Consider the following 12,139-nt stretch of genomic DNA (forward strand, 5'->3'; position numbering starts at 1 on the left):
GGATGGCTTTTAATTTGTCCTCTTCACTCCAGAATTATGTAGAAGGTAAATGCACCAAGAGGGTTTTTAGCCATGCTAAAAATTATTTTAAAAGCTCATGGTTGATTTTTTATTGATTATAAGTTTATATTTTGTCCAATATAGTATTTCAAAGAGTATATGACTTGATTTTGTGAATAATACGATAATAAAAGTTGGTTTTGTTGGGTGACATTGTGCTATACTAAAACTATTCACTTCAAATTATTATATGTTACATAATAAGTAATTATATGCTTTTGTTGTTGTAGTCAGAGTCTCTGAAGCTTTTATTTCCTGAATGAGACTCAAATGTGGATGTTTTGCTTGCCATTTAAAGTTATCGATGATTAGAAATGATACGACACATCTGATATACAATCAATTTACTTTCATTCAAACTCTGTTAGTAGAACATTTATATGAATACGTTCATTCTATAAGTAGGCCGCTTGTGTAGGAAAGCTGTGTCAGGAAAAAAAAAAGATATAAATAATTGCGTCTTTATTGTCTTTTCTACCCTGTGATTTCATCGGATGAAGGTGATGCTTGACTCGCCTTTTAACTGCGTTTTGATCCGGCCTTTATATTCTAGAGTGGGCCTGAAACGTAAACCGTCCTATCTGATGAACCTGCCGACCGGTCAGAGCCTTCTGGAAATGAAGACAACCCCCCCCACCCCCACCCCACACACACACACCCCTCTCTGCTGCTTGCCTCTGTGGTTTATTGAAATCTCCTCCTTGCTCTAGCCCCGGCCTCTGGGGTAACAAGATAGATGTAAACAACCAATTATTGGATAGACCCTCATTCATATCCTTTTAACCGGTACAGACAGAGGTTCTGGCTTTAATAATTTCTCTCTTCCTCTCTTTCTCTGCCCAACATTTGGATGTTTGTCCGAAAGAATGTTACTCATCAACCCCTTGTTGTGCTTGTCTCAGGTCAGCCTTACAGAATAAAAAAGCCCCCCCACTCCAACACATAAGCTTTGCAACACACACCAAAACACACATCTTGCAATAATCAGCTCAATTAGTGCAGGTCGTGGTGGAGAGCGGCCGAGGTGAGCGGTGGGAGGTTGTGAAAATATAGGGGGTCTGGCTATTAGGGGAAAGGCGATCTCCATTCATCAGCGGCCGTAATAATGACCGTTTCAGAGCCAGAGCCCTCTGATCAAACTGATTCGTGGAAACAAGCGGTTTACAAACACTGTCACGGGCCACTCAGGGGACCCGATGTGTCCCGTCACTGCCGGTGACACACCCGGAGGTTCTAGTTACCGGGAGCATATAGGCCCACCACAACGAAGATGATCTGTTTTCACATTTTAATTGCTTGCACTATATCCTCTTGTATTTTCTCTGACATGCCCTCTCTAATCGGAATGCGTTATTACAGAGCTTATCTCGGGGCCACGAGGGCTGAGTGAGCAGGTGTCGACTGAGAAACATGTCAACAGGATGAGTGGGACTGTTTCTTTCATGGAGGGATTAACTCAAACCTTTTCATGTCAGAGATTTCACAAGATTTTATCCCATAGAACTCCATCGATGCTGATTTTATTGTATAAGTAAAACTCGATACCCATCATAAAGCAAAGTGCGATGATAGCTGCCTGTTATACAAACACTCATGCTCCAACAGTGTATCATCTCATCAGAATAACATCTAATGAGACCCCCCCCCCCCCCCCTGACCCCATCTGGAGGCTCATAAGGCTCCAGACCCTATTTTTGTTACATCTGCTCGTCATCCCCAAAAATAATCCAAATGACTAAAGTCAGAGTCAATTATGAACTGTAGGCCTTCACATAACCACCGCTGACAGCATGGGACTCATGGCAATTACAATGAAAGGGAAGGACAATAAATGAAAGGAAAAAATTAAGCATGGCAACACCTGCATATTTATATTTGTCAATAACAGCCTTGTCAGATTGTGTTCAGCCTGTAGACTAATAAACTATTATGCATTATGGAGATCAGCTTTTGACACATGTTGGTACATTTACATAAAAGTGGAAAATAGTGTGACCACTTAGTGGAATTGCATCATCTCTTTCAAAAAAGGGGGGCGAGCCCCCCACGCGTTGATGGCTCACGTGCGATGATGGAGATGAGACGTGTCTCTGAAATATATGTTTCAAATGTGTGCCAAACTCTTGCACGTGCTCATATTTTTCACTCATCGGTCTCGCTCACATGCGCACGAGCATTCTCTCGTTTGTTTGTTTTTTACGAGCTGCCTGAATAAAAGTCAACAAATTAATTAACAGTTATTTAATGCAATATTTCCGGGTGACATTATGATGTGTGGCTTCATCATCATCATCATCATCATCATATCATCATGATTATTATTATTATTATGATTATTGTTATTATTATACTCTTAAAATAATACAATTATTATCTCCTTTTTTTATTTTAAGAGGGAATACAACTCTTCCATTCCGGGATGTTCTGGTTTGAGCTGTATACTGTGTGTAGCCTATAAATCGCTTCCTTGTTTTGCTCACTATCCATTTCAGGCGAGCCCCCGGTCCCAGGACGATTACCATCAGTCAGCCTAATGCCGTAATACTCTCCGAACTGCGCTTCGGGCGAAACCCCAGTCAATTTATTAAACAAAGGGGGAACACAACACGGAAACAGGGATCAGGCTCCTCTTACAGGACTGATCGCCGCTGATAAACTTCACTTCATAATTGAACTAATAATTTCGTTTAAACAACCTCGACTTGGATGAATTAGTAAAACAAAAAAGAAAACACACAAGGCCTGAACATAGGGAACAAAGTAACGACTTGGCCCCGATCTGAAGCAAAGGTGATGAGGTCTGATCAGCCGAGGATTAAATTTATTGTGTATTCCTCTGAGATTTTATGGAGCTCCTTGTAGGACTTTAAATGTGCAGCTGATATTTACTTGTAACTTATTTCAAGAAAAATATGAAATTGCAGTTTGCACTTTACATTACGCCCGTTAATTACTCAACAATAATGATTACTATATCATGAAATTATTGAAATATATGAAGTTGATTATAATAATGGCAACGTTATTATTATTATTATTATTATTGTTATTAAGTTCAAATATACAGTCATTTTTAAACCTTTAATATTTGCTACACTGTCAATGGCGAGCGTCGGCAGCTAATTTTCTCTCTGGACTGGAGTCTGTTGGAGCTGTAACAGGTCGGCCGGAGAAGACAGGAGTGTGTGTGTGCGCGCGCGTGTGTGTGTGAGAGAGAGGTTGGAGGCAGCAGTGTCGAGTGACGCGATACTGAGTGTGGGTGTAACGGACAGCCGTATCTCTAATGAAGAGGTCCCATGGTGAGGCGAGAGAAATCTAACTGGTCAATCTTTGGCCCAATGGTCAACAACCCGCCGGCGCGTGACATACGTCCCATATACCTGATGACGTCACACCAAACTTATTCACACTGTCATCATGCTGCTGGCCACTTTCTAGGCCACCTTCTATTTTATTTTACTCGTAATTTGTTATGAACGAGTTTTCGCCTAATAAATAATTCTTAGTCATTTTACCTTTAAAATCAACGCTGTCCTTTTTTTGGTACCCGCATATCATGTTATCTTCATCATCCTCATACTCGTATTGAGATGGTGACTCGTATCTTCTAATCCTGTGATGCCAGATTACTTTAATACAAACGGGAAAGTTGTGGCTCACCGGTGCTGCTGCTGCTGCTGCTGGATGTCGTTCCTCTTCCCGGCTGGTGGCCCACGGAATCTTCCTCCTCTTCCTCCTCTTCCTCCTCGCTGCTCTCAGAGCAACACGCTCTGTGCAGCATGCACGAACGCCTGGTGTCACAATCACACCGCTGCACACCTTCACATTGTTTGACATGCTGTGCGCCCTTCTCTCTCCCCTCCACCCCTCAGATGCTTATAATAAACCTCGGAAATATCATCTTGAAGTGTCTACTTCATTCTGAAATATAATATTCATTTGGGTTAAAAATGTCATATCTATAACAAACTAGATTTTTAAATCACCATTGAATTAGCTAAATGAAAATGTATTGGATTAGATTCAATCTATTGTCATTGCACAGAGGTACACAGGCAACGAAATGTATTCTCTGCATTTAACCCATCCTTAAGGAGCAGTGGGCTGCAGTGAAGCGCCCGGGGAGCAACTAGGGGTTCAGTGACTTGCTCATGGACACTTCGACTTGCAACTAATGAGGAGAGCGGGGATCGAACCGACGACCCCCTTACCCCACTGAGCTACAACCGCCCCTTTTATACTCTGATTGGAATATAAGTGCATTCTTTACATAGACACAATTATCAAATAACTATTGACGAAATGCTCTCTGATTGACTTGCTGTACATGTGTGTTTTATTATATTATTATTTGGAGAAAGTAATATATGACGCCATTTCATGGTACATTTAGTCGATTGACTGAGGCGCTATTTATCACCATGTAAACTCTTTTTCCAAAATGACTTTTAACTGTGTCGTTGTGACACATTTGACAACTTATAGTGAACTTATATTACAATTATCTCAATGGATGGTAGGTCAGAAAACACGTACATAATCAGTCAAATGTATTTTCATTTATATATTTATAAATTGTATAGCTTTAGGTCAGATATCTTTTCACATCAGTCGACATCTTTGTCGGCGGTTGTTCAACATTTCACTTGAAGGAAATTATGAAGTGACTATAACTTTCCCAGTGGTGATGGACCTGTGAGAGCCGCTGGAGGCGTCCTGCAGCGGGCAGGCTCTGTGCGCTCTGGCGCCATCCTTCCCTCAGCTGCGGGACCTGCTCTCTCTCTCTCTCTCTCTCTCTCTCTCTCTCTCTCTCTCTCTCTCCACGCGCACACCCCCGCCAGCTCTGCGCTCTTTGGCTGTCCGAGGTGTCCGTCAAAGTGAAAACCAAAGAGAGAGAAAAAAGTGTTTAAAGAAGAAAAATCCGAGCAACATTTCTATTGGTAGGCGGGCTGGTCGTGAAGGGAACAATCGGGTAGACTCTGCCAGGGAGCCACCTCAAAGCATATCGGGTTACTTTGAGTGACAGCGTAACCATGGCAAATAATTTGACTAAGGCTATTGTCTTATCCTCACCATCCCCGGGTCAGATAACCGACCAATCAGAGTTCATATAATCGCTTGTCTTGCCAGCTTAGAATAATATTATTAAAACGAGCCAGCGAGCCCGGTCTCCGGGAGTAGGTTATGTTGAAACGGCATCGAAAAGGTGGAGGAGGACGGCTGAAGGAGAAGCAACTTTCTCTTTCTCACCGGATTTGTCGCCTGGGGTTTTGCATGGCCGAATGGACTTGAGTTTACTCCACAATACGCAGTTGGATGTTACACCTAACCTGGGGCTGTTTTGAGTTTTAGGTTGCTATTTTTGGGGGGGGAACTTTTTTTTGTCGCTTATGGACTTAACGCGTTTTTGATTTAATGTGAGACTGAGAGCGGAGACGTGGAAGTAAGGCACACTATTATCTCCTTTGATTTACGTTGTCGCCATGTCCATGCTTCCGACGTTTGGCTTTACGCAGGAGCAAGTCGCGTGTGTTTGCGAAGTTCTCCAGCAAGGGGGGAACATCGAGCGGCTGGGGCGCTTCCTCTGGTCCCTCCCGGCGTGCGAACACCTCCACAAGAATGAGAGCGTCCTCAAAGCGAAAGCCGTGGTCGCGTTCCACCGGGGCAACTTCCGAGAGCTCTACAAGATCATGGAGAGCCACCAGTTCTCGCCGCACAACCACCCGAAGCTGCAGCAGCTGTGGCTCAAGGCGCACTACATCGAGGCGGAGAAGCTGAGAGGCCGTCCGCTCGGCGCTGTGGGGAAGTACCGCGTGCGGAGAAAGTTCCCCCTGCCTCGCTCCATCTGGGACGGCGAGGAGACGAGCTACTGCTTCAAGGAGAAGAGCAGGAGCGTCCTGCGGGAGTGGTACACCCACAACCCGTACCCGTCCCCGCGGGAGAAGAGAGAGCTGTCCGAGGCCACGGGACTCACCACCACGCAGGTCAGCAACTGGTTCAAGAACCGACGGCAGCGAGACCGAGCCGCGGAGGCAAAGGAACGGTAGGAGACACTTGAAGGACTTTCTCTTGTTTCTGAGAGTGTGTGATCAAGATATAATAGACGGATATTTTATTTAATTTGTTCGAGCTGACTATGCAATATGATTTGCTGACCTACATCTGGCCATTTTTACGCGCTGGCCATATATTATTATATTTTCCGTTCTTGACTAATGGCTCCAGTTCTCTCCACACTTATGTGTATTTGGTGGGAAATTATATTAGAAACAGGCCCCCTTTTTTCATAGTTTCTGGCTTCAGTAAGTTCACGTCCCATGGTTGCTCGTGTGTGCATTGCCGCGCGTAAAAAAAACAGGTTGAAAGGCAGAAAATTAAAGGCTCGTCGTCAGGTAAATTACAAGGTTATAAAAGTTGCATTTGTGCCACTTTTATGTTTTAATCACTCTCATTATAACGTGAAATTCCACTTTGACATTACGATCAGAGACACACAAAAACAACACGTTTTAACCTTCCAGGGAACATCTCGGAACACGTCGAGAAGAGGGCTTTGCGGTGCGTGTTGATGTGGAGACCTGCACGTGCAGCCTCCTGACATTTCATTAGGACTTGTTTTTACTTTTCAAAAGTTTTTTTGAGGGAAAGTTATACGCAGCCAGACGCACGGAAAGTCCTGGGAGACGTGTTTTAAAGGCAGGTGCTCGCTGGGTCGGTGTCTTCTTTCACCCTCCGGCCACTAATTCGGGCTGAAAGCTCCACGTAAATCATGTCTTCCCACTGAGGAAAAGCTTCACTCACTCACCGCCTCAGACACATTAACTGTATACGCCATCCTCGACATGCACACGTTTAGCCACAATTACAGCTGTCATTTATTCAGACGCGTGTTCACCCACAGGTGGAATTATTCTGACCGTCTGTCTGAATAAATGACACAGCAACTTTATACAGGTCCAGTGAAGTGATTACTCCAATGACTTAGTTACCCATGCAGGCGCACGTGAACACATTAACATTCACTAGACTAAAGCATTTGATCAAAATGCATATATGGTTATTGTAAACATGGCTTAGCCTTATTAATAGCCCAGTAGGCCACACATTAGCATGGATAACACTGTGTTACTTAATGCGTGTGTAGATGTGTGTGTGTGTGTGTGTGTGTATAGGCCTGTGTGAATATTTTAAACGCATAAATATATTAGATTTTTGTATATTTAATGAGCCTATATTCAGTACTGTATCCCTGTAGTCTTGCCATGTGTCCCACACTTGATCGTGTCTTCTAGATCGTTTTTTCCAGACGCACTGACGTGTTGCAAGAGTTCAACACAATGATGTGATTTCATTTTGTGTGTTGGCAGGGAGAACAACGAGAACTCCAACGGCAATAGTCACAACCCATTGACTTCTTCCATGAATGGAAATAAATCTCTATTGGGGAGCTCGGACGACGATAAAACGCCTTCGGGGACGCCGGATCACTCGTCTCTGAGCCCGGCTCTGCTGCTCGGCTCGAACAGCGGTTTACAGTCCCTGCACGGCCTCGCGCCCCCGCAGGGACCCAGTGCCATCCCGGTACCCGGCGGTGTAGACTCGGTGCACCATCACCACTTAATGCACCACGACACCATACTGAACCCTATGTCTTCTAATCTAGTGGACCTTGGCTCCTAAAAACGGCACAGAAGGTGGGGGGAGGACAGAGAGCACAGTTTCTTCTTTTTTCTTTTTCTTTTCTTCTTTTTCTTCTTTTTGGAGAAGTAATTTACGACGTGGCGTGAGTCGAGCTTCAAGCAAATGCGGCGAGGTGCAAGGCAGACAGACTGGAACACTGCGAAGACAGCCACCGTAACAAATCATTTAGTCTCATATTCAACCTATAAAGTCCTTTTAAACAAGTGGGAGGAATCTGCCATTGGGCGCACTCATCCCCCACATTAAAGTCCCGCTTGTTTGGTGGAGAGAAAAAAAAGTTTCAAGGCAGAGCACTTAAAATAATTAATTAATACAGCAACCATTTTTAAAAGTATTTTCTCTTTAATTTTCTTAAAGGGGAGTGTGATTCGAAAGATTAATTGAGAGTATGACATGTTAAGACGGATCATGTTTGGTGAGGCGATGTTAGTCGTTTTAGGTTAAAAAAAAGAAGAAAAATAATTTAAAACATAATTAAAAAAGTATTTTACCGGAATGTAATAACGTAACATGCTATATTGTTGAAAACAATAAAATGTCTTAATTCTTGTTACCATTACCGTTGTTATTTTAGGGGTTTTAGATACATCAGCAGACTCTAGGCACCGTGTTGAAGGTATACCCCATCGCCTTTTTGTTTACATTACAGGGTTTTCCAAGAGAGCCATACGTAGTTGTTTTTTTATGGGGGGGGGGGGGGGGCTGATGGGGAATGATATTCTCAAGTGTCTTATAAGAGCCGTGATTAGATGAAATATCTTAATCTCTCGATATTACTATTATCATTTTCATTTGGAAAAGAGACTGCATGTAAAGTTTGCGATACATGATGAAACATAAAACGATTCAGCTATAGTTTCATATACCCTTTACAATAAAAGAAAAAACAATCCATGGATTGAAAATCGTAGATTTCTTTTATTCTGAATGACTCTTGATATTTACTTTTGTTGTTGTTGTTGTTGTTGTTGTTGTTGCTGCAGAAAACCAGACCGTTTATGGTTTGTCTCTCGTTATTTATTTTTCATTCAAGCTGAGGGACATTTTTTAAAAGGATTTTTAAAAAATGGTATTTGTAATTGGCAATTTGGTAATTGGTATTTGTAATTGGCAAATATTAATCGTTACACAGTCACATGGGATTAAATTAGTGCATAATGTGTATTATAAAATAATTAGTTCATTAATTATTTGCACTTTTAATTGTAATGTTTGGATCTAATTTTATTTTGGCGAATCTGAGTGCAGAAATGGACATTCATCAGACACAAACTTTATCTTTGTATCTAAGTGGCCTGAACACTGGTTCAAATGCTTCCCTATTTCCTCTGGCCTCAGTTCTTGAATAACGTTATAGATAAATGTATAGTCATAACACGAACCCAACAATCAAGAGCTCTTAGCCTTTGACACGTGTGCCTATAAGAAAGGGGACATTGTCCTTTATGTGTCAGGCGTGCGATATATCCCGGGATTATCTACCATCTGATCATAAATGCTGCAAGGGAAGTCGGTTCTGCCTAAAGGTCATTTCCAGACTTGTGTCCTTGAATTTTGCACTTGGAATATAAATTCAAGTACTGGGTCTTTTTTAAAGTTTAGAATTATGTGAAAAGAGAAATATATTATAGCTTTTTTTATATTTAATACTCTACTTTTGGAGTATTCAATCTGTCGATTACATATATAATAGATAGTTTAAAACTTAACAGCTGAATTATTGCGTTTCTTTTTTTCTTTTTGTTTATTCTAATGGGCGTTTATTTTAAGTGATGTTCGCCGATTTACGCGGTAAAAGTTCACCCAAATCATTATGGCCGATGTTAAAATTACAAAATGAGAGAGGGAGAGGGAGGGAGAGAGAGACTTTGCAAAAGAACAACACAAGACACTGGCTTGTGGCCATCATGGGCAAAGCTGCCAAATGTGGACGTGCTCCTCCGACCAGGAACCTTGGTGACGTCACTTTATCTCTCCGCGCTCTGCTGAGGAGAACACAAGTACGGTACGGCGGAGTAAAAAAGAAAGAAGAAAACAGAGAGCTGGAAACGGGCATTGAAAGAAGACACTTTGTTTTTTAACAGCTTCAGCCGTGCAACACCTCCAGCCCCCTCTCCCCTCCAAGTCTGCTGCCCGAAAACAAACCTAAAACAACTTATTTTCTACCTTTCATACTTTCACTAGTAGCTTCAATATTCTCCTCTTACAGGTGTATGTGCTATACTCGAGCAGTCGGTGCATTTGATGGCATTTGTCTTAATGGTATTATCATAATAATAACAGTGCAATTGTTATGTTCGTGACTTATCTTCATCTTGCAGCACTATTCATATCGTAGCTATTATTAGATATGGGAACATTGCCATCATGCATAATTATAATCCATAAATCACACTGATGAGGTCTTGTCAGCGTGTCTCACGGTTCACTGCGTGTTGATTCGCTGTCAGGTTGACATGCCAGTGGGTAGAGAACTATTTTGTTTCAATGCGTAAAAACAACAGCTAAAAGAACACAATGGTTCAGTGATGAATGCTCTTGCAGGCCCGGGCGGCTCTGATGTGAGTGTCAATATGGAAAAGTGTACACAGAGAGTGTGAACTGTCTGTGGGAAGGGTCGCTGGCACCTCGTCGGGCACAGCTTCTGGTAAATTACGCACGCAGCTCCAAGCGCTCCCTTTGTAATGAAGGAGGGCTTTGAGTGCCTCGGTCCCCTCAAAACAATCCTTCAGCGGCTCGGAGGAGACATAACACCGAATAGTTGGTCTCTCCCCAAACCAACTCAGTGACCCCCACAAGCATGTTGGGATGTTGGGCTCCTCGATTACTTTCCCTCGCTCGAGATGTAAACTTGAATTGCAGCGACGTGTGCGCCCGCGGAGAGGGAACGGGAGGCTATTAAAGGTGTTTTGGGGGGCAGAGTTGAAGAAACAGTCCTGACAAGGCGCCCTGGTTCTGAACGCGCACGTAATTGTGGCCAAATAAAAGGAGAGCGAAAAGAGGAGGAGAGGAATCAAGACGAACAGCCTGACAGGTGTGAACTCGTCGGCTTCCTAATCTCTCACCGCGAGGTGAGGATGTTGCGGAGATTAAACGTCATGTGTTCAGCAAACAATCGTGCTGAAAACAAGTTAACGCCACTTGGCCCCGGGAAACAGAGCCGGTGAAGAGTTAGCATGACAGTGTGGAGTCGTGGCCTCGTGACGATCTCATCCGTTAATGCGGAACATTAGAGTTTAAAGAGTTGTTCTCACCATCAGCAACACAGACAAATGCAATTTACGCGTTTATTCATGCAACTCTGTGAATAATAGAGTTGTGGTTGTTATTAAATCTATGATTTATCAGTTTAAATACATGACATAAAGAGGAGGATTTCATGTTAATCAAAATGTATCCTGCAGATTGTATCATATGTCATTGTTTTTCTTTTGGTTCACTCATAAACTATTTAATGTGCATCTAAGAACTAAATGATTGATCACTCATCTTTTTACATATTTAAAAACACATTTGTATCTAGTAAAATGGCAAAGAAAGATATTATTATTTTTGCATCAGGTCAGGCAGATGAAAATTAATTATAAAGTTCTTTATCTTAAATTTAATTGAGCTAAAATAATTTACGATTACGTGTTTTAGGTAATAAGCTGAATTTGAGTCGGTTGTTCATTCCACAATCAGGCAAGAAAATAAACAAAGAGGAAAAACAATACATAAGAAATTAAGTTGATTTATATTGTCATTTTGTATTAATTATTGATTATTGTGTTTGGATCTTTTACATATGTAACACAAACGCACACATTGAAATTAAATAATATATTTAGCCTATGATGCTCGGCTGTGTAAAGTTGCGTTTTCTATTAAATCTTTTGCAAATCTATTATTTATTTTCACTAAACCTATTATTTTTCCATTCTTCTTGCAGTTAGAAGAGAGAGGATTTTAATAAATGTATTCATCGAGCCCTATAGTCGATAGGCAGGTGATAATGAAACTTCAGGAATATTGAGAAAGTGAAACAGGTTAAAACATTTTCTCTCCCAAAATGAATGTATTATTTGTCATTTTTATTTTTTATTTTTGAATTATAGAAAAAAACATTATCTAGGTCGAATCCATGCTCTTTAAAAAAACGTTTTCAGTATATTAGCTTATAAACTCAAATCACCTACATTTGAGATTGTAACTGTAATAAGCGTCATGCTATTCATTTGGGACTGTTTGTTAAGTGATGCTAACGCACTCCGTAGAAATGTCAAGTACAGTGATGATGGTTATAATGGGATACAATATTGGTCCCAGTGGGGAAATTCTCTTTTCACTTAGAAACCCTTAAGGGAGGTCAAAGGTCAAACTTTTATAGCAGCAGTGT

At 41.7% G+C, this 12,139-nt stretch overlaps 1 protein-coding gene across 1 annotated transcript; it reads left to right on the forward strand.

The window, feature by feature from the left end:
• The first annotated feature begins 5,072 nt into the window (after positions 1-5,072).
• six2a (SIX homeobox 2a) lies at positions 5,073-8,671 on the forward strand. Its single transcript, XM_056435649.1, has 2 exons — positions 5,073-6,103; positions 7,428-8,671. Exons 1-2 carry the CDS (start codon positions 5,544-5,546, stop codon positions 7,738-7,740), a joined length of 873 nt encoding a protein of 290 aa, XP_056291624.1. The 5' UTR covers positions 5,073-5,543; the 3' UTR covers positions 7,741-8,671.
• Positions 8,672-12,139: the final 3,468 nt, after the last annotated feature.

Source organism: Pseudoliparis swirei, chromosome 17 (assembly GCF_029220125.1).
Source record: "Pseudoliparis swirei isolate HS2019 ecotype Mariana Trench chromosome 17, NWPU_hadal_v1, whole genome shotgun sequence".
Taxonomy (NCBI): domain Eukaryota; kingdom Metazoa; phylum Chordata; class Actinopteri; order Perciformes; family Liparidae; genus Pseudoliparis; species Pseudoliparis swirei.

Coding starts and splice junctions, on each gene's coding strand:
- six2a (XM_056435649.1), top strand. CDS start 5,544: ATGTCCATGCTTCCGACGTTTGGCTTTACGCAGGAGCAAGTCGCGTGT. Junction 6,104..7,427: donor GCCGCGGAGGCAAAGGAACG/GTAGGAGACACT, acceptor GTGTGTTGGCAG/GGAGAACAACGAGAACTCCA.